The following is a 23,990-nucleotide window of genomic DNA, read 5'->3' as shown; positions in this document are numbered from 1 at the left end:
TTTAGACGAACTTAATAGGTGGAAAATTCATTTATATGAATATAGCTTGACAATTCCATGCATATTGAGTTTTTAATTGTGTTTAACTTGTATTTTATGTCTTTATAAAAACACTCTTACTTAAGAAATTTTAATTTTGTGAGATTGTTGGTTAATTTGTAATGTTTGGATTAGATTAATTTATTATCATTTAGTAGGTACTAATTAAATGATGGAAGTCTAATAATTACTACATTTTTAATGCCATGAATATGTTAGCTATATATATATATATATATATATGATACGGGATATTATAAACAATCTTCTACGTTTGTAATGTAGTTACGCTATGGACAAGAGTTAGATGACAAAGTTTAGGAGTTTGAAGGAATACATGGACGACGCTAGGTTGTTCATGGACTTTGAAGTTAGGAATGCCAAAAACTCTAACTTAATTTGCCACCCATGTAAAAAGTGTCTATTGAACAAGAAATTGTCAACCACGTGAAGCGTACAACCACTTGATAGGGGGAACATGAATATTGCCCTCATACATGCATTGGCTATGGCATGGAGAGCCAGTTGAGGCTCCTACTGAAGGCTCTAACCCGAGTCATCCAGCCACAGATGTGAGTCCAAGCGCAAAACAATCCAGAACTATGTATGACATGTTGCGTGATGTATTTGGCATGCATGAGGTCAAGGAAGACAATTGTAAGCTTCAGATGGTGATGCAGTGGGGACGCAGAAAATGTGCATGAAAAAGTCGACGAGGAGAGTGCACGAAAGTACTATGACTTGATTAAAAAAGATGACAAGCCACTTTATGATAAGACCAAATATAGCAAACTGAGTGCTACTGTACATCTGTATAACTTGAAGTGTGTGGGTGAACTTAGTAACACAATATTCTCATCTTTGCAGGAGTTCATCAATCAGTTACTGCCAACAGATGATGAAGCTTTGCCAAATAATACATATGAGGCCAAAAGGTTTCTTAATGACATGGGGCTCCGATATTAGAAGATTCCGTCTTGTCAAAATGATTGAATGTTATTCTGGAAGAGCAATGCGGAGTTAGATTCACGTACAATTTGTGGCTTATCTAAGTGGAAGGATGACATTTTAGACGAGGATAGTCAGCCCATATCATCTAAGAGGCGTCCAGTGAAGGTGTTGCAGTAGTTTCCACTAATATCACGACTGCAGAGGCTATTTATGTCACAGCATACCTCGCCCCATATGAGGTGACATGCAGATAGCCACACAAAGGACGGCATATTGAGACATCCGGCTGATAATAAAGCATGGATGTCATTCAATAATATACATCCAGGATTTTCATTGGACTCACACAATGTAAAGCTCAGTCTAACGTCAGATAGATTTAATCCTTTTGAGAACATGAACACATCCCACAATACTTACCCTGTAATGCTTGTTCCGTACAACTTGCATCTTTGAATGTGTATAAAACAAACATCTTTTATATTATTCTTGATTATTCCAAGCTAAAGTTCACCTGGAATTAATATAAATGTCTACCTTCAACCCCTAATATCAAAATTACAGGAGTTATGGAATGTAGGAGTACGCATATTTAATGTCTCTATGAAAAAAGCTTTTGTGTTGCGAACATTGATGTGGATAATTAATAACTTCCCAACATACATAGATTTATTCGGATGAAGTACAAGGGGTGAAAAGACATGTCGTTGCTGTATCTATACATTATTGCACGAACTAAAACATGACTAAACGAAGATCCATGACCTCACCTACACGGTAGCACCACTCTTAACATTAATTGAGTTTAGAAAAAGCGAAAGAAACAAAGCTTCCCCAACTATCTCGACTGACAACTAACTGGATGAAAGTACATGGAGTAATTGGTTGATCGAGAATCAACTAAAGTAACCATCTATCTAGACTGACGACTGTCTGGATCAATTTTTTTATTTTTTATTTTTATTTTTGATGTATGTTATTTTATATATCTTTCTCTTTATCAATGAAAGAGAACCAATTATTTGTTCCAATCAGCGCGATAAAGAATGCCATACTGATGGTGTGGACCATTCCAAGCATCTGATTCGCTAACCATAAGTGGAAAACGAATTTATTGGGATACCACATCCACTATGAAGATATGGAAATTTTATTAGTGCCTTGTGGACCATGGGATTGTATACATATATCTAATTAAGGAAAAACCAAAAATTATCACATCAATCTTCCTAATCATGTTTTGCAATAGATTTTTCTTCTTTCTATAAATTGCAAAGGGTATGTTATTGTTTTTCCAACATCTCTCCCACTTTCTTGCTAGCTAGTTGATTTTTCTCAGCAGCAGAAACTTACAATGGCACAAATTACAAAGATGGAGACCGAAACAGAGATCAAATGCTCTGCAAACAAGTTCTACGAAATCTTCCGGAGCAAAGTACACCTGATGCCCAAGATCTGCCCAAACTTGGTGAAAGATATACAACTACTCAAGGGTGACTGGGACTCCAAGGACTCAGTAAAGCAATGGACTTATGTTGCAGGTAAGCTTCCCAAGCTTGACTTCCACATATCTTGAACACTCACGAACAAAACTTTTTATCACCATGACAGGAAATTCTGAGGGGGTTAAGACATCCGAAGCAATAGATGAAGAAAATAAGTCGATCACTTACAAAGCAATAGATGGAGAGATTGCAAAGAACTACAAGGTATATAAGTCCACTGTGCAGGTTACGCCAAAGGGTAATGGCAGCTTGGTGAAGTGGACTATCGAATATGAGAAGGCAAATGAGGAAGTCCCAACTCCTGACAAGTACTTCGACTTGGTGGTCAATCTGTCAAAGGCAGTCGAATCCTACCTTCTCAATGCATAATACAAAAGGACATATCCTTCTGTACTATTACTACTAGTATAATAAAGCTTTAAGTTTCATGTAATGGATAATATGTATCTTAATCAACAGGACTATGTATCAATTAATCTCTCGAAGTTCTGAACTCAAAAAATGCATGGCGTATATATATACGACATTAAATAAATTCATTTTTATAACATAATTCAAGACATACGCAGTATCCTGTTATTATTCACTACAAGAAAATGCCTCATTCGCAGCGACCCATTGTCGCCACTAATGAGGCAAATGTCACCGCTATTTGCTACTTTTTGGTCAGTAGTAATCTGACAGTAGAGACCATTAGCTGCGACATTTAGGGTCGCTGCTAATGATCACTCAGCAGCGGCGACTCTAGGTCACCGCTAATATTTTTTTTTTTTGCCGCTAATAATTTTTTTTTGCCACTAAAAATTGTTCGAAATAACCCTAGTGTTCCCGCTATTGGTGTGTCATTAGCAGCGACCATCAAGTCAGCGCTAATGACATACCATTAGCGACAACCACTAAGTCGCCGCTGATGACATATCATTAGCGGCGACATGTTGGTCGCCACTATTTAAAACATCATTAGCGGCAACCACTGAGTCACCTCTAATGATATGGGAAAAAAAAAAACGCTTATAATAGTGTTAGAGAGCAGTTATGGTAACTGCATACAAGAAATAAACTAGGCAATTGACCACAAATGTAAAACCATCTCAAAAGTACAAAAAGAAGTCCAGATCCACACATTCTACCTTGTAAGAATTTCTCACTATACACAGCAAATCAAGATACATACTTCCAGTGAATAATTTTTTGACTATTCAAAAAATTAAAAATTAATAAGGAGTGGATTTAAAAATTAATAAGGAAACAATTATGTCCACACATTGTCTACACGAAAGAATTAACCAAATCAAAGAGAACCAGCTGAAATTCTTGAAAAAATGTTACAAAACTCAATCATGCAATAGTCAATTCAATATATTCACTACTTAGATAAGACACCAACTTCTCCCAAAATGATTATACCAAAGAAGGGCAAGACAGAAAGGTTATCTACTTATCAGGACATTGATTCAGAATTGAAAAAAATGAAATTGGATTAAAAAGTTTAATTTGCATAGCTATAAAATTTAAACAAGAGCTCTATAGCTGTCAAGCAGCAGCACTTTTTCCACAACTACTAAGCATTTCATACCACTGAATGTATACTAGAATGTGAAAATATCCAATGCAGTTGTACAACTGAAACTAAAGTAATACATAAAAGTAAAAGAAATTGGATGAAGAAAATATTGTACGCCGAGTGTCTTAATGTTTTCATCCTACTCAGCAAGGAGAAATATGCCCGATATACATAAAATATGACAAGAAGCTTGGAAGAAACAATATGATTACACAGTTTGAATTAATTTTAAACAGACCTGATACAGAAAAAGTAGCAATCCATGTGCAAAACGAACCCATCTTGGAGGAGCTGAATCCAAGCAAGGTGAATAAATCTGAAACAAAAATATATATCAAGAATTCAGAGAAGTTAGAGGTACACTAAAACATAACACTTCTTTTCATAAAATTCATGAACATCTGAAACACAATCCACATGTTTGTGAAGAGTATCTTGTTTGCAACCCATCAACAAATTTAAACCAACTTTTCTGTCTAATTAACAGTTAGCCAATTGGGGGTTAAAAATGCATTAAAACAAAGCACTCCAACAAAGATTACATACAAAGTAACATGGATATTTGGTTATCACATAACACGTACATGCATTTGAGGCACAAAGCACACAAGTGGTGGCACTCAATACTTGGCCATGTTAAGATATCTCTTTTCGTGTGTCATAGATAAAGTATATTCTCCCATAATATATTTTCTCCAAAAAAAAAAAAAAAAAAAGTGCAAGGCAAGGAGTCAAGAAGGACGAGCTTGACATTGAAGCCTTCCATAAAGCTCAGAAGACTCAAAAAATTTACAACCATTCATACCAGAAACAGACAAATAAATAACTAAAAATTCCAGCACAATTTTCAAGCAAAATTTTTAACTTATCATGCTGCACCAGGTATTGAAAAGAAGTGTACAATGTTAAATGCAAAGTTTAAATAGTTTTTGGTTCTCAGAAAATTGGCATTATAAACATTTTGGGAGAACCTAATTATGAAACTAAAAACATGATAGCAGAGAAACCCTCACTTGCATAGCCAAGCAAAGCAGAAATGAGTAGGAACATGAATCCCATAAGTGTTATCTGACAAAAGTTAAAAGAGTATTCCGTCAGTGACAGCCATGAAGTATTATATCAAAATAAAGTTAGAAATGGATGCATTAATATAAAGAGGAAGCAAAGATTGTTATACCATGTTTGGACTTGTAAAAGATCCCTAAACGCCAAATGCAAAGATCAAAGGAAAACGGAAAAGTCAGTACACCTTAGCAAGAAAAAAAAATACTAAAATTTGCAGAGGAAATTTATTCATCAAAAAATATTACAATCAGATTGATAGAAGTTCTGAAAGTCGGTAAAGCTTTGAAAATATTAAAAGCCAGAGATATTATAAGACAATAACTGAAGGCATTAATTGGTATTGCAATAGTAATAAGATAACTGACAAATCCAAAAGTCTATGACTTGGGATCAAGAACAAGTCCAATGAAGGAACACCGTTAGAAACTAGTACGTTTGTTAATGTGTTTTAGTGGGTGTTTTTTTGTTTTTTGTTTGAAAAAATGCTAAAAAAAAACTGCTGCTTGAAAAAATGCTACAGAATATACCAAAGAAGCTCTATAGTTCAGATGAATTTAGGAAAGAAACAGCAATTGGAACAGAGAAAGAAAGATCACCTGCCATCATATTTTTTAAGAATTGTGTTTTTGGTGCTCAAGTAAAGGGGCCACTTCTTTGCAAATGCCATCAATCTCCTCTATCCTCACATTTGTATCCGTGTGTAAGTTGGCAATCACATTTATACTACACGGATCTTCTTCCCCATCAAGTATCCATTGAGTGTATGTGCGATCAATTCCATGCAGATACAAGTGACTCTCCACCAATTCAATATGCGGAAAATATCGATTTGCACAATCACGACATGGATACCTCATAATACCAATTACATCCACACATTGACGCGTCATTCTAAGGAATTCTTCAACACCTTTTAAATATCGATCTGAACATCGAGTAGGTTCTTGCATCCAATTCTTATCCATCTCGATGTCACTATCACAAGTTACTCCTTTCCTACATTTAATCTATTTCGTTAAATTTTATGTTTAGTTCAATAAAAAATAAATTACGTCAAGACACATTTATAACTCAAAAATTGAAGCAATTAAAATATGACCATTAAAAAAGAGTTTTGAGCTTTAAATAATAAACATAAAATTATGCAGCAAAAAATAATAACTAAATACAGAATACTCATATACAAGTATAGAGAACAGCGTTAGTTGAGGGCAGCAACATATGATGGGAAAAATTTTCTCTATGACATTGGTGTCTATAGCAATTTCCTCATATACAAATAGATACAACTACTGTTGCTCACATACTGGATTTGAGCAAAAAGAACAGCTTCCTCCGAATTCAATCAAAAGAAGAAAAAAAAATCGAGCACAATGAAAAGGAACAAATTTTTCTATGATGGTGCATCATCTATCATGCTATGGCATCATCTATCATGCTATGGCACCTTGCCTGCCCTTTATGTCTCTAACTTTCACCAAAAGAACTAAAGAGAACCAGTTGCCTTAACTTCGTTCGGTAGAAGACTTTTGATGTGGGTGGGGGTGACAAAAAAGCACCGGCTGTGAAAAAAGTATATCATTTTGTTTCACCAACCATGACCAAAATGACTCTTTACATGCAAAACTTCAACCGTTTCTGTATCTATGGTTTCCACAATTTGAGGTGTTTGGGAGCCTGGAAAGTGGAAACCATTCAAATTTTCAAAAAATTAATGTTTGAAAGCCTAAAGGATCAATTTCTAGAAAGCGAGAGATATGTTTACATGGCAGTTACTGGGTTACTACTGATTATTCTGGCATTGTTCTCTGGTACCTGAACTATTTGGGACTTTTTTTTTTTAGCATCTTCAACATGATTTAGCTTCAGTCTCCCAAATGTTTTATGCAACTCAGGATTTTTGTGTTTTTTTTTTACACCACACGATGAAAAGGAACAAATTCAATCAAAAGGAAGTTAAACCACACAATGCACACAAAAAAAAAAGTTTCTTTTTGGGAATCAATCATGAGGGAGCAAAAAATTTTGATTCAAACAAATCGACCAGCATCTCAAACTAGGTAAAAAAAAAAAGGAAAAATCAGAGACAAACTACATCTAACAACTAAAATCAGATCTTTCCATATATACATCACCATTACCCACTCAAACCTCGGAGGAAAACACCATGAATCCCCAAAGAAAACCCTCAGTTAGTTCAAAAAATAAAAATCGAAGAAAATGAAGTAACTCAAAAAATCTATACCTGAAAAGACGGGAGACGAGAGAGAGAGACACGACGGCTTGCCGCTTGCAACGAGAAAGCGAGAGAGCGAGACGACAGACGGCCGCGGGAGGAGAGAGAGAGGAAGCCGGAGACGAGTCGAGGATGAGAGAGAGACAGATGGGCGTATGTTAAGGTAAAAAGGTTCACTGACTCGAGTGAGAAAAAAATGAGGGAAATTGAATTTTCGTGCGAAATATGTAGCGCCAGATCCCGGGAAAACTTTTCTCTAAAACGGGTCGTTTTCTCAATAGCGGCGACTTACTGTTGCCGCTAATGGGGCTCAATCAGCGGCAAGTTGGCAACTCTTGTAGCATTTTCAGCAGGGAATTTGTTTTCTAAGTTTACGAAATATATTCAAAAATTTGTAAAATATATCTCATAACAGATTTTTTAAATAAAGCCTAAATATTAAGATTGCTACGGTTTTAAGTTCTACTATTGCATTCCTTATAATTATTAAAATAAAATAAAAATAATTTTCTTTTTTTTCTCTTCTCTCCTCTTATGTCCCACAATTCTCTTTCATATCTCCTCTTATATATATAATATAATTAAAAAATAAAAAATAAATATTTTAATGATATAGAAAACGATTAAGAAAATTTAGTAGAGTGTATTTTGACATAGAGAAGCAAAAAGTAATTTAAATCTTTAATGTTGAAAAAATAATGAAAAAGCTACTGAAAATGCTCATAACTCATGAGGCTATAGGTGACCCATCTTGGTTACTAGGTCCCCTAGGGGATCGGCTTAGGTGCGAAAGTTCAAAACTATCTCACCATGGAGTAATTCCAAAAACAATACTTTTTATAAAGTAATAATATAAAATTAATTAAATTCAATAATTAAAAAATAAAAATATTAAAAAAATAAAACTATTAAGAAAATAAAAGAAAAATCAAAATCAAAGAAGAACACTCGGAAATTAAATCATGTACAGACTATAAGAGAAAAGATCAAAGATTAAAAAAAGGGAAAAATTTAAGGAGAGAAGGCCCGAGAGAGACCCAAAGACGGAGAGCACGAGGGGAGAGAAGGTGATATTTTTACAGAAACAGAGGGTAGAGAGAGAGACTGAGCTGTGAGAGAAATTGCAAAAAAATTTCTGATTTTTGATTGCTGTTCTTGGTTGGATTTGGATTCTGATTAGTGGGTCTTTCTGGGTTTTTCTGTACATGTTTTTTTTTATGTAGTGCAGAGTGAAAATTTTTTGATTTTTGATTGCTGTTCTTGGATTGACCCAAAATTTTTGATTAGTGGGTCTTTATCACATGAATGATGCGGGCAAAGCGCCTTCAAATACTCTCTCATCTTATGCCTTTTACTTTAATCCAAGATTTGGGTTTTTGATTAGTGGTCTTTCTGGGCTTTTTTGTACATTTTGGGTCAATCCAAGAACATCAATGTTCTTGATTTTTCTTTTTGGGTTTTTCTGAGTGTTCTTCTTCGATTTATTTTTCTTTTATGGAAAAAAATATAATTTAGCCTTCTAAACTATCAGTCATTTTCATTTTAACTCCTTAATGTTTAAAAAATGAAAAGTAATCCCGTAAATTATCAAAAAGTTGTAATTTGGCCACTCTGTTAATCAACAACGTCAAATTAGATAAAAAAATGAAAAACGACGTAGTTTTGACTAAGTTAAGTTACTAAAATATCATTTTGAAATAAAAAATTAAAAAATAAAAAATAAATTTAAAAAATGCTCCAAAACGGCATCATTTTGAAGAAAAAAAAAAAAAATCAGTGATTTAGGGGTGGCTCGCCAGCCACCCCATGGCCTGTGGGGTGGCTGCCTAGCCACCCCAACAGGAGTTCCAACTGGTGCTGCCGGCTTGCGGGGTACAGGAGGTGCTTCCGGCACATTCTCAGCGACGACAGAAGCCTCACATTCCGCATCGCTCAATCCCATCTTCTTAATTGGTCCATCATTCTTCTCACTCGCTCTTACAACGAAAAGTCGCGGCGGGCGAGCTGTTGTTCCAGTCCTAACACAATTGAACTTCAAATTCCTTGATGGTCTAAGTCCAATATAGTTCTGGCAATCCAAACCCTTAATTGCTTGAACATTGCAAGGCACAGCAACGATACTCGAGGCCATAGATTATCCCAATACTAACCTAATGTCTGTAGCGTGAACATACACACAAAACAGCAACATAGATCATAATCAAAAGGTCCGATATTTAAATATAAAATTTGAGAATTTCCGATTCTATGTTTTTCTATTAACATCAGAAGCTAATTGAATTCAAACGCATCTTTTTTTCTTCAATTGACGTCTGTTTGGTTGTTGAGCGTGAGACGACTTTTTGGCGAAATTTCTTTGAAATCTTAGTAGAAAACTTTGGACATTTCGTGTTTCTTTTGCTCGTCGGAGGTGGCCGGCGAGCCACCCCTAAGCTATCCTTTTTTTTTTAAAACGACGTAGTTTTTTGGCGGCATTTCTTAAATTGAATTTTTTTTTTTTTTTTTAAATGGCATTTTAGTAACTTAACCTCAAAAAAACAATGTCGTTTCATATTTTTTATCCAATTTGACGGTGTTGACTAACGGAGTAGTCAAATTGCAACTTTTTGGTTGTTTAGAAAGCTACTTTATCACTTTTTGAATATTAGGAGGCTAAAATAAAAATGACTGGTAGTTTAAAAGGCTAATTTATATTTTTTCCTTCTTTTATTTTTTTAATAGTTTTAGTTTTTTAATATTTTTATTTTTTTAATTGGGTAAAGTCCATATACCTCCATCAAACTACCACCCAATTGACAATATACCCCCCCTCCCAAAACTATCAATTATGATAATGTCCCTCCAAACTACCAAAACATTGTCAATATCCCCCCTAAGGCTAGCAAAAAAATAAAATTGCCCCTATGTATTTCTCATTAAGACAAAAATACACCTATAAATTCAAAAAAAAAATAAAATAAATAAATTTTTATTATTTTATTTTTTTTAAAAAAAAAGGAAAATTTAATTTAAAAATAAAGATTTTTTTTTAAAAAAAATTATTATTAGTTTTTAAACGAAAATTTTTATTTTTTTTTTAAATGATTTTTTTTAAAAAAAACGAAATTTTTTTTTTAAAGCGATTTTTTATTTAAACGTAAATTTTTATTTAAAAGAAACGGAAATTTTTATTTTCTTAAACGAAAATTGTTAATTTTTTTAAAAACAAAAATTTTTATTTTAAAAAGTTATAAAAAAAATATTTTTCAAAAAAAAAAATTTAATTTTTTTCTTATACAGTGGATTTTTTAAAATTTTAAATTTGCCACCCTTTGGATTTTATTTATTTATTTTAGTTTTAGGTTTTTTCTAGAAGTTTTAGTATTTTTTGTTTTTATTTTACTAAGGGTAGTTTCGTCATTATGGGGAACATTGACAATTTTTGGTAGTTTGGGGGGGGGGGAATTGTCACAACTAAAAGTTTATGAGGGACATTGTCAATTGAGTGGTAGTTTCTGGGGGGTATATAGACTTTCCCCTTTTTAATTATTGATTGTTTTAATATTTAATTGATTTTATATTACTACTTTAGAAAAAGTTTTTTTTTTTAATGCCCTGGGTCGTTTGGGGCTACAACATGGTGCAGTAGTCTTGAACTACATCACTTAAGCCGGATCCGTCACCAAGAATGTGTGCAACTTTTTTTAAAACAAAATTCCTTCAATTTTTCCAAAGTAATTTTAATTTGAAATTCTATAACAATTATAAGGGTATAAAAGATATTTTTATGATAAATTATAATTTACGTGATTTTTTTTATAATTAATTAATAGCTTAAATTTTTAAGATAAGTAGTAATTTAACATTTTAACGCCAAACCCTAATGCAGGTTTTTTTTTTTTGAAGGGTGCAGGGGGATATTGCATCAAATAAGATGTTCGATTGGTGAAAACAATATTTTAGGAAATTTAAATAATCATTAAAACTTTTAACATGCATGAAAATTTCTATCAAATTTTTGAAAACGTTCAGATTTTTTAGGTTAGTATAAGGAAAGAAAGTTTTTGTACTTTGATCGATCAGAGTAATACACTAAGAGCAATCGGATCTTCGATCAAACATTCAATTGTGTTAAGTTGGATCGATCATTTGATTGCATCACAATCGATCAAACTAATGCACTTGGATCGATTGATTGAGATTATCATGATCAACCAGACTAATGATTGATCGATTGATCTTATCATGATCGATCAAGCTAATACACTAAGAGTAATCGGATGTTCGATCAAACATTCAATTATGTCAAATTCGATCAATCATTTGCATGTAGCACGATCGATCAAACTAATGCACTTGGATTGATCGATTGAGATTATCATGATCAATCGGACTAATGATCGATCAGATTAATACACTAAGAGTAATAGATGTTCGATCGAACATTCAATTGTATCAAATTGGATCGATCATTTAATTGTATCACGATCGATCACACTAATGCACTTGGATCGATCGATTGAGATTATCACTATCAATCAGACTAATAATCGATCGATTGATCTTATCATGATCGATCAGACTAATACACTAAGAGTAATCGAATGTTCGGTCGAACATTCAATTGTGTCAAATTGGATCGATCATTTGATTGCATCATGATCGATCACACTAATGCACTTGGATTGATCGATTGAGATTATCACGATCAATTGGACTAATGATAGATCGATTGATCTTATCATGATCGATCAAAATAATACACTAAGAGTAATCAGATGCTTGATCTAACATTCAATTGTTTCAAATTGGATCAATCATTTGATTGTATCACGATTGATCAAACTAAAGCACTTGGATCGATCGATTGAGATTATTACGATCAATCGGACTAATGCAATAAGAGCAATCATATGTTTGATTGAACATTCAATTGTGTCAAATTAGATCATTCATTTTATTGTCTTACGATCAATCAAACAAATTCAATTGGACGAGATGGACATTATTTTGTTACGTGAATGCGTAACAGATCTAGTAACTCGGGTAGAAACGGGGAAGGAAGCAGAATCCTGCTTCTTATTATTTCCTATATTTACCAATTGAAACAACTAGTGGTAGGAAATTAGAGATTCTTGGGTCTCGTAACAAACACAAGGTTTGAGGATTCAAATTTGCATGACTTCTTATTAAAGGATCATCTTTTTAAATAGAGGGAACTAAATCTTCTTGGAATTGAGTTCTAGAACTTAGAATTCAACTCCTACAATGACACTTACTCATTAACGTGGAATTCAATCCAATGAGGATTATTTGTAATTTAAACTACTGGAGATAACTCCTAAGACTTGAAAACAAGATAACTTGATAAGTGCTGCACTATTATCTAATGCAATACATATGCTAACTCAATTTAAATAACAGACTTCAACTAATAATAAGATAAAGCAAAGCCTAAACATAAAGATGTTATATCTTAATTAAAAGACTCTAACTAAACGAATCCAGCATGCAAGACTCCTTCACACCTTCCAATACCTCCTCTCATAACATATTTCTATGATCGATCCGACTAATGGACATATTGTGAAATGTTTGGATCAAAATCATATATTGAGCTCTCCAGACATTGTGAAAAAAAATAAATAAATAAAAATTAAAAATTAAAAATTAAAAAATAAAAATATAGTAGGAGGTGACTTTTTGGGAAATAACTTTTTTTCTATTATATATGTAGGGTTAATAGCAGCCACATGCAAGTCCCCGCTAATGCTCTTATATATATATATATATATATATATTTTTTTTTCTCATGTCAATAGCGGCCTCTGCGGCGACCTTCAGAGGTCGCCATTATTGACCCATCATCAGCAGCGACACTAAGGAGTCGCTGCTGTTGACCCCTCATTAGCAGTAACCAGGTTGCCGCTAATGCTCTTTTTATTTATTTATTTATTTTTTGCTCATGTCAATAGTGGCGACCTTCAGAGTTGCCGCTATTAACCCCTCATCAGCGTCGACTTTGAGTAGTCACCGTTGTTGACCCCTAATTAGTAGCGACCCACAATTCGCTGCTAATGCTCTTTTTAATCTCTTTTTTTTTTTTCATGTCAATAGCGGCGACCTTTATAGTCGCCGCTATTGACTCCTCATCAGCGACGAGTTTGATGAGTCGCCACTGTTGATCCCTCATTAGCAGTGACTTGCATGTCACCACTAATGCTCTTTTTAATTTTAATTTTAATTTTTTATTTTTCTCATGTCAATAGAGGTAACCTTCAAAATTGCCACTGTTAACCCCTCTTATTGTCGCTGCTGATTGAACGTCACCGCTATTGAGTGGACAACAATGGTGACTCCTCCAATGAGTGTCAATTGCGGCGACTAATACTGTCGCTATTGTTGTTGCTGCTAAATATCAATTTTTTTGGTATTTAGCGTCCACACTAAAGACAATTTGTCTTGTAGTGATTGTCCCCTCCTCTTTTGCAGGAGAATGATAGATGATCTGAATCGACAATTATATCTAAATAACCTAAAGGGATAAAGTTTTCATTCAAACTGGGTTAGAAGAATTTCCTTTAACCTAGTTTATAAAAGTGACATGTGTCCCTTGAATATGTGAGATGCACATGATTTTTTAATAGCAGGGACATAGTTGGAATACATTTTATTAAAAACTTATGTGCATTTCACATGTTATTAAAAAAATGGACACATGTCACTTTTCTAATTTAGGTTGCTGCTTTTTCTATACTCACTCCAACATATATGGTCAAAGGCTTTGTTTGGATGAGATGAAAAAGCCATGTTGTTCCTATTAAATTTCCCAAATCTACATAAAAATCGCGAAATAAAGTAATAACATGGGGCATTTGTCTTCTTGAAAAGAAAAAAAAAAAAAAAAAAAGAAGAAAAAAAAGAAAAAAAATAGGGATATACTTTTTTTTATTTTTTTTTTATTTTTATACAATGCAATTTCTTAGTGATTTGGAAAAACGTTTGTTGCAATTGAAATTGTTGGATCAATTGGCTTATATTTTCTCAAGTATAGAAATTAATAGTGAAATACTAGTAGTTGGTTGAATAGTTGGAGCGGAGTGAAGCTCTGACTATTGGCTCATTGGGCGTAATTAAGTTTATGTGAGAACAATTACTAGGTTGTGGGCGTGCAGGGGCAATGCCCCCGCGGTACGGTACGAGGAATTTTAGGGTTTTCTAAAATATGTCCGTACAATTATGGTTTTTCTACAAGTATGCTTTGTTGTAACCTTAAATCATTAATATTGAAATAAAGCCCCACTCTCCTGTATACGTAGGTACGTTGCCAAACCACATAAATTTATGTCACGATTTTTTCTTGTTCTCTCTCTTTTTTATTCCGTATTATTTATCATTGGTATACACGGTAACAACATAAAGTTTAAAAGGATATTGCAAATTTTTTGATAGTTATATATATATATAACTTCTGATTCACCCAAAAGGGTGAAAAGGCTGCTTGCTAAAGTCTTACGCAATAGAATGGGCTTTGATGCCCTATCCAGCCTTTAACTCTTTTGGGTGAATCAGAAGTTAAACCTATCAGCTCTTTACTTTCTTTTCTTAGCAACCTTCATTTTCATTGTAAATTGACCAAAAAATATGCTCATGTATTTATTTATTTATTTCTTGATATTTTGTCTTGACCCTGAGCTAATAAAATGACTTGTTGAGGATTCTATATTGACCTCTTCTAATGGATGATATTAATTCAAAATTTAAAACCCAGTACAATCTTTCGTCACTTTTGATAGAGAAATGTCTTATTTCTATCTTTTGCCTATTTTTTCTCCATCTTCTTATTAGAGATGGACAAATTCATTATTGAATTTGTGAAACTTACCAGTGCCACAGATTCAATAATAAATTTGCAAATAAGATGAGTAAGAGATGAACGTATAATATTACTTCTCATTTACATACATGCTTTATCACATAGCTTGGAGCAGTTATCCCAATTGAGCCTACATAATGTAACTTAATCTTCCTCATATGTATAAATTAAGGTACAATATCCAACTTATTAGAATATTAATTAAATAATAAAATTAATTATTTTTTATTAATTTATATTTGTTAAATAAATACTGATTTTATATGGCATAAAAGTTCTATTAGTTTAAACTTTTGAGATAAGTGATAATTTAACGCAATCTATTCTATTTGATTTTATGTGTATATATAAACTACTCCATCCAGGGAGAATTAAATCTATCAATAATATTATCATTATCTTGAATGAGTAAATTTTGTTAAACTATTCCAACTGACATGAACATTAATACTGGCCGGATACGATAATGCATGCGCGCACCTTATGGTTGCTGGCCCACTTTGATTTTCGTTCAGTTGATCATTATAATATATACATATTTTTTTTCATTTTTTAAAAGGTTCTTATCATTTGATTTGAATGAGTGATTTTGAATAACGGTAAACGTTTCATTTTCAATTTATAAACAAATGTGTTGTCATTTTCCGCTCTATTTGTTTAGAAGAAACTTTACAAAGGCCCTCCGAACTTTCATGTTTTAAGAAAGGCTTCCTCAAAGTTTAAAAACTCTTAATTTTACCACTTCAAACTTTTAATTTGATGTAAACTCTCAAATTCGATAGAAAAAATGGAGAGTTTTTGAACTTTCGAGGTCTTCTTGAAACGCGTGAAAGTTCAATGGACCTTTACGAAGTTAACTCTTTTGTTTATTTGGCAGATTGATCTTCTAATTTTCTTTCGTTCATGGCAAGATCTTTAGTGAATTAGAATATTATAATAAAGAAAAAATGGTTTTGTGACAGAACTGGATCGATGAGAGAAAAGATAACAAAATAAAAATTGAGAAAATGATTTGACGTGGTTCAATCTATAACCTACCTCTACAAGATAAAGCCGAAAGAGATATATTTTGCTTTTTATTCCATGATGAGTTTACAATACAAAATGTTTTATTTATAAAATTTACACATGAAATATCATATCAATAAAATCTCTTAATTTAGAGTAATATAATTTTTATCAAAGATAATACAATCAGCTTAATTATCAAATCCCTAACTTTAGGGTCATTCAAATATACTCTAACAATCACATTTTTTTTCTTGTTAAAATAACATTTGCAATAGTCCTATGAGCAATTACATGCTCAACAAAATAGTTATTTTTGGCTAACTTTATAGCAAAAAATATTTCACATCTAACTCAACAAAATGGCTAAAGATTTGTAAAACTGTTACAGTGCTCAAGATATCTTTAGTTATATTAATAAATTTTTTTTTAAAATTAATATTTTATATAGAAAAGTGAAAGTAGATAGCTAAAAATATATATACCATTTATTGATTATATATATATTCATAATAACAAAGATAAGATCTTTAATTCAAATTAAAAAATCATTGATACTAATTTTTTAAGTTTAAAACTTGTTTTGTAAATCAAATGATTTGAATTTCATTTTGTATTGTGATAATTTTATACTATCTTTTAAATAAACCACTAATTTGTTCACAAGACATCCAAAACTAGTGCCGAATTTTACCGACGACATTTGATATATATATATCTCCTTATTCCGGTTTTTCAAAACATCTGCAATATCAGTAGAGTTTTCGAGCTTGACATCTCGCACACAAACCTTATTCAATTCCTCTCATTCGTCCTGCTCATCTTCTTTGAAGAGGCCAGCTGCATTATCTTTCATAACATCACATTCAATGCTAAACTTTAAATTAAATGTGTTTGGTGCGATTTATTTTCTATTATTATGGACCTCAACAAGACAACACTCTCTTGACAGATCCCAACTTCACCAATCAACTCTTATTACACTTCATTTAATGAAGGAAGATATGGGGGTACCTTGAATGTGGGATGGGTGTTTCAAAGTGTCATTGATTATCAACCATGTGGATATATATATATATATCCACATGGTTGATAATCAATGACACTTTGAAACACCCATCCCACATTCAAGGTACCCCCATATCTTCCTTCATAAAAACCCATATCTACAGCACAAAACATGCATGCATATCTCAATCTCTCAATACTTTATGTTTTAGATCGATCTATCACAATAAATCAAGTTATCAGCGAGGACAATCTGCCGTCGCTTAATAATATTGTTATCAGCAACAACATCATAGTACACGCGGACAGGTTTTGGTGACGACCAATAACATTATCAATGAATAGTTGATGATCTTTCTTGACGGTGCAATTGTGACCAGTTTTATCGAAGACAATTTGATCACGGCTTCTTGCCGCCCATGATAACCTATTTTCTTGTAGGGTTTGCTTCAGCTTGCATTTGATGTTGACAAAAAAAAATTTGATGCTAATATAAGCTTACACAATACCATATAAAGATAAGGATCATGTTCTTTATATCCTAGTAGTGTCTCTACAGTAAAATATGCATGGGAAATGTCATTTTGTATTTTCTCATTTATTTTTCTAAAAAATTAATCTGTAAAATCTACACATTAATTCACCCATGTGTAGCTTTTGCAATATTAATGTCTTCCAGCACACTTGACCCATGCACGTTCTAATGCTCTGTGTGAGTCAGTGTGTCAGCGAGGAAGTGTGTGCAGTGATAATAATTAAGTAGTTAAATTAAGGAGAAAAAATAAAAAAATAAATTAAAAAAATAAATAAGGAGAAAATTTACTTACTCTTTGAATTGTTACCCCTTTTACAATGTCACTGTTAAATTTTAAAACCTTTTAATTTAGTGTATTAAATTTTTAATTTTTTTAATGTCCTCCTTTCGTTCCGATTTTTCTTTAAATCCTAAAAAAATTCCCAACATACCCCGTGGTTTTTTTAGAAAAAATATTTAAATTTATTTGTAAAGATTGAGGCATGGGTATTTTTGTAAATACTGTTAAATTCGGACCAATACATTAATTTTTGATTTTTTTTTTCTAAAACAAATGGGGGTAATTTGGGAAAAGTTAACGAAAGGGTAAGATTGCAAACAATTTAAAAATGAATACATTAAATTGAGAGAAATTAAACTTTAGGAAAAACATTGCAAAAATAATGATAATTCATGGGTTAAGTGAAGTTTCCTTTAAATTAATAAAATTTTTCACTTACTCTCAACTAAACTAATCCACTACAAAGACCATAGTACTGTACCCACATTTAGAGATGAAAGAACTAAATGATGTATACAGGAAGTTAAGAAACAGATGGGAGATCATTCACTCTCTAAATTGATAGCTTTTGTGAAAGAGTTTATATAAGACATAATTGTTCGAATAAGTGATCAAACAATTCAACATTACTTTGAACATCTCGGTCCAAAATAAGATCAACATGAATGTTTTGTCATGACGGTGACACCATCTCTTCCATGGCCCGGTTGTGGACATCTCGCCATGCATCGCCATATATATATATATATATATATATATACATATTTAATTATGTGCATTGGGTGATGGGTGTTGAAAGAGACACATACACGTTAATTATAGCCTGAATTGTTGATTTAGGGGTTAGTGTTGCGTACCAGCTGGAGTAGTATTAAAACAAAAACGTAAACAAAACTAACCGTACTAAAAAATTGGCTGTCGTGAAGTGAAGAAGAACTATATGTCAATGTTATCTTCTTGTAACGTGCAATTATGATGTGGAAGGGGTGGAGAAAATTAATCCGACCTGAGTGTAAGAAGCATTTTCTCATTGAAAACGAAAATAGCATTTTTGAATTGGCTAATTAAATGATAAAATAATTTTGAAAAAAATAATTGAGAAGCTCGTACGAGATATTTTATATTTAAGGCTTATCATGTGGTTATGCCTAATCAATTCAGGAATAAAATATTTATATGATGTGGTAAGTTTAATCAATCAAGAAAATGAGCTTCTACTAAAAAAAGAAAAAGAAAAAAATAATAATAATAAGGAAATGAGCCAATTGGAATTTCATTCATTAGAGTTAAAATCAGATTTAATTAAATTTCAATTCGAGTTATTCTGCGCATGTCCCAATGTTTTGACCATAACTTTTGGTCCGAGTATTAGATTGAGGTGAAACAAGCGGCATTAGAAAGTTAACTATAAATTCGAAAAACCTTTTGGAAATATGATTTTCTTAATTCGAATGTTTGTTATGTCAAAATTGTCTCACAATATAAGCCCTAAAATCTGGGCAAATTCTTGCCGAAGTTTCCTTTACCTATTAGGTTTTCTTCATGCATAATAAGCGAAAGATTTAGATCTAGAGCTTCAAGTTAGTTCTCTAGAGATTTAGATCTAGAGATTTAGGTCTTGCTAATTAATTAGTGTATATGATAAAAATAAAAAATAAAAAATAAAAAAATCGAAAAACACAGGTATGTTTCATTTTCTATGTACATAATCGTATCACGCATTGTTCTATTCTAATATAATATGGACAATAAAAATAAATAAAAACAAAAAAATAAAGAAAATGCTGGAAAATGAACAGTAGAAAATGTTAAGTAAAATTTCTTTATTTGAGAGTGGATGCAACCAAAACCGACCATATATATCGCACTCAAAAGATTTGAGAGTGGATGCAGGTTTTATTTGCTGCTATTAGATTCTCTTTAATTGGTTCATAAATCATTAGCAAACAAAATCGAGATGGCCGGGGTGGGAAACACGAGGCATGAGCCAGCTACAGCAGCAAACGTCCTCATAAATCTCACAAATAATTTTTTTGTCAGTAATGATGGATGGCTAAAGGGGTAATATATATTTTTTTGTCAGTAATGATGGATGGCTATTCCATGTATTCATAGCCGAGCGGAACGAAACCCTATGAAAAAAACTGAGGTCCTTTTTTAATTAAAAAATGATAGAAAATTATACTTTAAGATACCCACGTGAAGTTATCCCAGAGATGGGTTTTCATAATCTAATATGTATGAGCAAAGGAGGGACCGGAGTGGTTGACAAGATATCATTTTCTAATGCCCAGAAATCTTCTATTTAAGCCTGTTTTCTGCAACACAATCATGCATCCTCATTACCTCCTACACTTGCACTAGTTCTCCTTGTAATACTAGTACTGCCTGCAAAAATGAGTCTGTTTGGTAAGGTGGAGGCTGATGTAGAAATTAAAGCTTCAGCTGAAAAGTTTCATGAGATTCTCGGTGGCAGGCCACACCACATTTCCAATGTCTGCCCTGACAAAATACAGGGCTGTGCTTTGCATGAAGGTGACTGGGGCACTGAGGGCTCTGTCATCTACTGGGATTATGTTCATGGTAAGCCTATTTCAGATCACACATGACCGTCTATTCTCATCTAAACTTTTAGTAATTTATTACTCGGATTGTTGAGAATTGAGATAGTAAATGATAGAATTTTTATCAAGTTCACGTGCAATCGAGGCATCAAAATTGTTGGGTCTCTATTCCATGTATTCATAGCCGAGCGGAACGAAACCCTATGAAAAAAACTGAGGTCCTTTTTTAATTAAAAAATGATAGAAAATTAACTGCATATGTCGTTAGAGGAAAAACTGTGATATTTGTATGCATCATATATTGAAAATTTTCATTTTCAGTATCTTATTTAAGTCTAATTTTATTTCACTTCACAATATGTTAATATTTCCCCCCAAGTTCTAAACTTTCGGAAGACGTTTTATTTTTTATCCCAACACTTAGGTAAATATAATCTACAAAAGCTAACTTTATATATATATATATATATATATATATATATATATAAAGTTAGCTTTTGTAGATTATATATATATATTTCATTTGGAGTTTTCCAGTCTTGGTTTTTTCTCCTAGGTATCTTGTAATTTCCAACTCTAGGAGTATTTTCTCTATCTCTCTTCATTGCTTCCATTATCGTCCCCTCTCTTTTTCTGATTGGGATTTACAAAATCTAGTTTGTAAGATTGAACAAAAAAGTAAGAAAATTATAGGTTATGCATTTTTCTTCCCTCCCTCTTACATCTCTTTGTATATAGGCTAATCTATTCTTACTATACCCCGGGTGTACGATAAGAATTTATTGTCTGAATTACTAATCATATTATATCTTTCGTTGTTTCTTGTCCTGTGAAATCATAGATGGGCAAGCCAAAGTTGCTAAGGAGAAAATTGAAGCAATAGATGAAACAAACAAGTCGATCACTTTCAAAGTGATTGAAGGGGATCTCCTGAAGGAGTACAAGAGCTTCAAGATCGTTGTTCAAGCTACTCCCAAGGGTGAGGGCAGCTTGGTCCACTGGAGCATGGAATACGAAAAGCTCAAGGAGGATGTTCCAGAACCAAAGACATTGCTTCAGTTTGCAGTTGATATGAGCAAAGACATTGATGGTCACCTTACTGCATAGACAAAAAACCTTATTTTGCATCTTGTGATCGACTATGTACTTCTACAATAAAACATCGGGAGTGTTATTGAGTGTTTTATTAGGTGAATATTAGTTTTATGTGGGCTTATTGAAGCCACTTATTGCAGGCACCCATATACTCTTATGGGTCAAATGTATCTTCAATACATTTGGGGCTTTTGTAATATGTGTTTTCTTAAAGTATAATTTATATATATATGCGTATGTTTTAAATTATCTGGACTTACTGAAGCAGCTTATTGCTGGGATATGCGGTTCCTGTTACAAGTTATTTATCTATTTGATACATGTGGAGCTTTGCTCTATGTATTCTGTAGTGTCTTTCTACTTTCTTTGTTGTTTTTTGTTTGGTTACCGTCTACTACATATGTTTTTGTTTGATCTTGTAGAGGAGACTTTTGTAGTTGGCGTTCGTTCCTCGGTGACGGATCTCATCTAGTCTTCCTCAGCAACAACCACGCATGCCACGGTGGTTGCTGCCTTTACCATTTGGAGCTTCTCACCAAGCCCATTTGCCCTCATTACCACTTTATATATGCAGCCTTTAAAAAAGCTCTCCTCCTACTGTTTATTTTCTTCTCTGTATTGCCTTTCTTGTTTAGGTTTTGTTGTTGGGATCCTACCCCATTTCGATTGTTCGATCCATTAATGTAACTATTTTTCCATTATTGATGAATAAGAAAATAAAATGGCGAGAGGAGTTCTATATATATCCCAAATTGAAGAGGACATGTGCATAAGATAGCGGCAATCCTCTTGTACAAAAAGTTTCCTATTCCTCCCCTTTGAATTCGGATATATATATATATATATATATATATATATATATAGGGGCTAAAACCTTAGGTGAATAGCTTAGAATTGTGACAATTAAGTGCCAATCGAAAAATATAGGAGTTTTTTTTTCTTTTTTCTTTTTTGGGTCCCCATGGATCAAAATAAATACAAAGTATTCCCTTATAAACCAAAAAGTTTGTAGAATTAGAAAGAAGTGTGCGGTAGTTTTAATTTCCATACTTTGAAATAGATTTACATGTCATCACGTTGCAATATTCTATGGTAAGCCACTTTCTCAATTTAATACAATACAACCTTATATAAAGTGTCATGCTAATCAACGGTCTAGAACTCATCATCGAGAATCAAGATAAAACTATAAAAGCATAGAGAGAGTTTCTCTAGTTTTATCAACATGAAACCAAAAGTATGATCACATGACTATAAAAAAGAAAAAAAATTGAAATGTGGAATGGCCAATCCTCATATATCTGGTGCAAGCAAAAGCAAGGTTAGAATAGCATAATTATCAATTAAACTAAAAAAAGCAAACCTAAAAAATAATTGTTAAATAATGCACTAAAAATAATAATATTATCTCTCTAATAACATTCAATATAGCTGTACAAAATTTCACTAACAACATAGATTGAAAAATAACCAAAATTTAATATATAGATTGATTTTAGGGTGGCTAATTATGTGACAAGTATCATCTTAAGACCTTTTTTTTTTTAAAAAAAAAAATTTCTTTTATTTTTTTAATTTTTTTAACGTAGGTTTAATTCGATCTTCCAACCGCCACCATGGGGTAGAAATAAAAAATTGTTTACATTTCATGAATTCCTCTTTCTTTTCTTTTTATTTTTTCTTACCATTATTTATATTTTCTAAGAAGTTTTCGAAAAAAAAAAAGAAATTAATTTATATTGTAGTCATCGAAAATATTTTTATTATTTAATATTGGTGCACTAAAGAAAAAATTGTTAAATAATGCACTAAAAATATTATACTATCTCCCTAATAACCAAAAATTAACATTTTAAATGGTTTTAAGACGGGAAAATTATTAAAAACGCCAAAAAATTTCAATAGTTTCATTAGGGGTGGGCAGATTAACTTATTATCTATTACCGACCGATTACCGACTTTAACCGAACCAATATTAACCGTAACCGATAGTTATCGGTTAAAAATTTTATACCGATAAGCTTATTGGTCGGTAATCGGTCGGTTAAAATTTTCTTATCGAAAAACCGATATGACTGATAAGCTATTTTAATTTTTAATTTTTTAAAATTTCATATTTATTATTAAAAGTTAAAACCAAAACAACGTCGTTTTGGTTTCACCGTTCACGCCTATTGAGTATTGACTATTAGTCATTAGTCACTTAGGTTTTCAATTTTCAAAAAATTGATACCCTACCCAGGCTGCTTTTCTTCCTCTTTTCCCCAATTTCCCAAAGGACCCAA

General features: G+C 32.4%; 2 protein-coding genes and 1 long non-coding RNA gene across 4 annotated transcripts; 2 read left to right on the top strand and 1 right to left on the bottom strand.

Moving 5' to 3' along the window:
• Window positions 1-2,169: 2,169 nt before the first annotated feature.
• Window positions 2,170-2,928, top strand: LOC132178540 (MLP-like protein 28). Its single transcript, XM_059590978.1, has 2 exons — window positions 2,170-2,531; window positions 2,602-2,928. Exons 1-2 carry the CDS (start codon window positions 2,345-2,347, stop codon window positions 2,862-2,864), a joined length of 450 nt encoding a protein of 149 aa, XP_059446961.1. The 5' UTR covers window positions 2,170-2,344; the 3' UTR covers window positions 2,865-2,928.
• An 84-nt stretch (window positions 2,929-3,012) lies between these two features.
• On the bottom strand, window positions 3,013-7,579 carry LOC132178541 (uncharacterized). 2 transcript variants are annotated; one of them, XR_009439834.1, is made up of 5 exons: window positions 7,370-7,579; window positions 5,721-6,131; window positions 5,237-5,260; window positions 5,073-5,127; window positions 3,013-4,375 (listed from the first exon to the last, which is right to left on the bottom strand). It is a non-coding gene; the product is annotated as an uncharacterized LOC132178541 (long non-coding RNA). The 2 variants fall into 2 exon arrangements; XR_009439833.1 differs by having other exon boundaries at window positions 5,721-6,120; window positions 7,370-7,577.
• A 12,827-nt stretch (window positions 7,580-20,406) lies between these two features.
• On the top strand, window positions 20,407-21,934 carry LOC132177325 (MLP-like protein 28). Its single transcript, XM_059589594.1, has 2 exons — window positions 20,407-20,629; window positions 21,452-21,934. Exons 1-2 carry the CDS (start codon window positions 20,443-20,445, stop codon window positions 21,715-21,717), a joined length of 453 nt encoding a protein of 150 aa, XP_059445577.1. The 5' UTR covers window positions 20,407-20,442; the 3' UTR covers window positions 21,718-21,934.
• The last annotated feature ends 2,056 nt before the right edge of the window (window positions 21,935-23,990 follow it).

The sequence above is a fragment of the Corylus avellana genome, chromosome ca4 (genome assembly GCF_901000735.1).
Source record: "Corylus avellana chromosome ca4, CavTom2PMs-1.0".
Taxonomy (NCBI): Eukaryota; Viridiplantae; Streptophyta; class Magnoliopsida; order Fagales; family Betulaceae; genus Corylus; species Corylus avellana.
The sequence above is the reverse complement of the archived record's forward strand: the minus strand, read 5'-3'. Positions and strand labels throughout refer to the sequence as shown.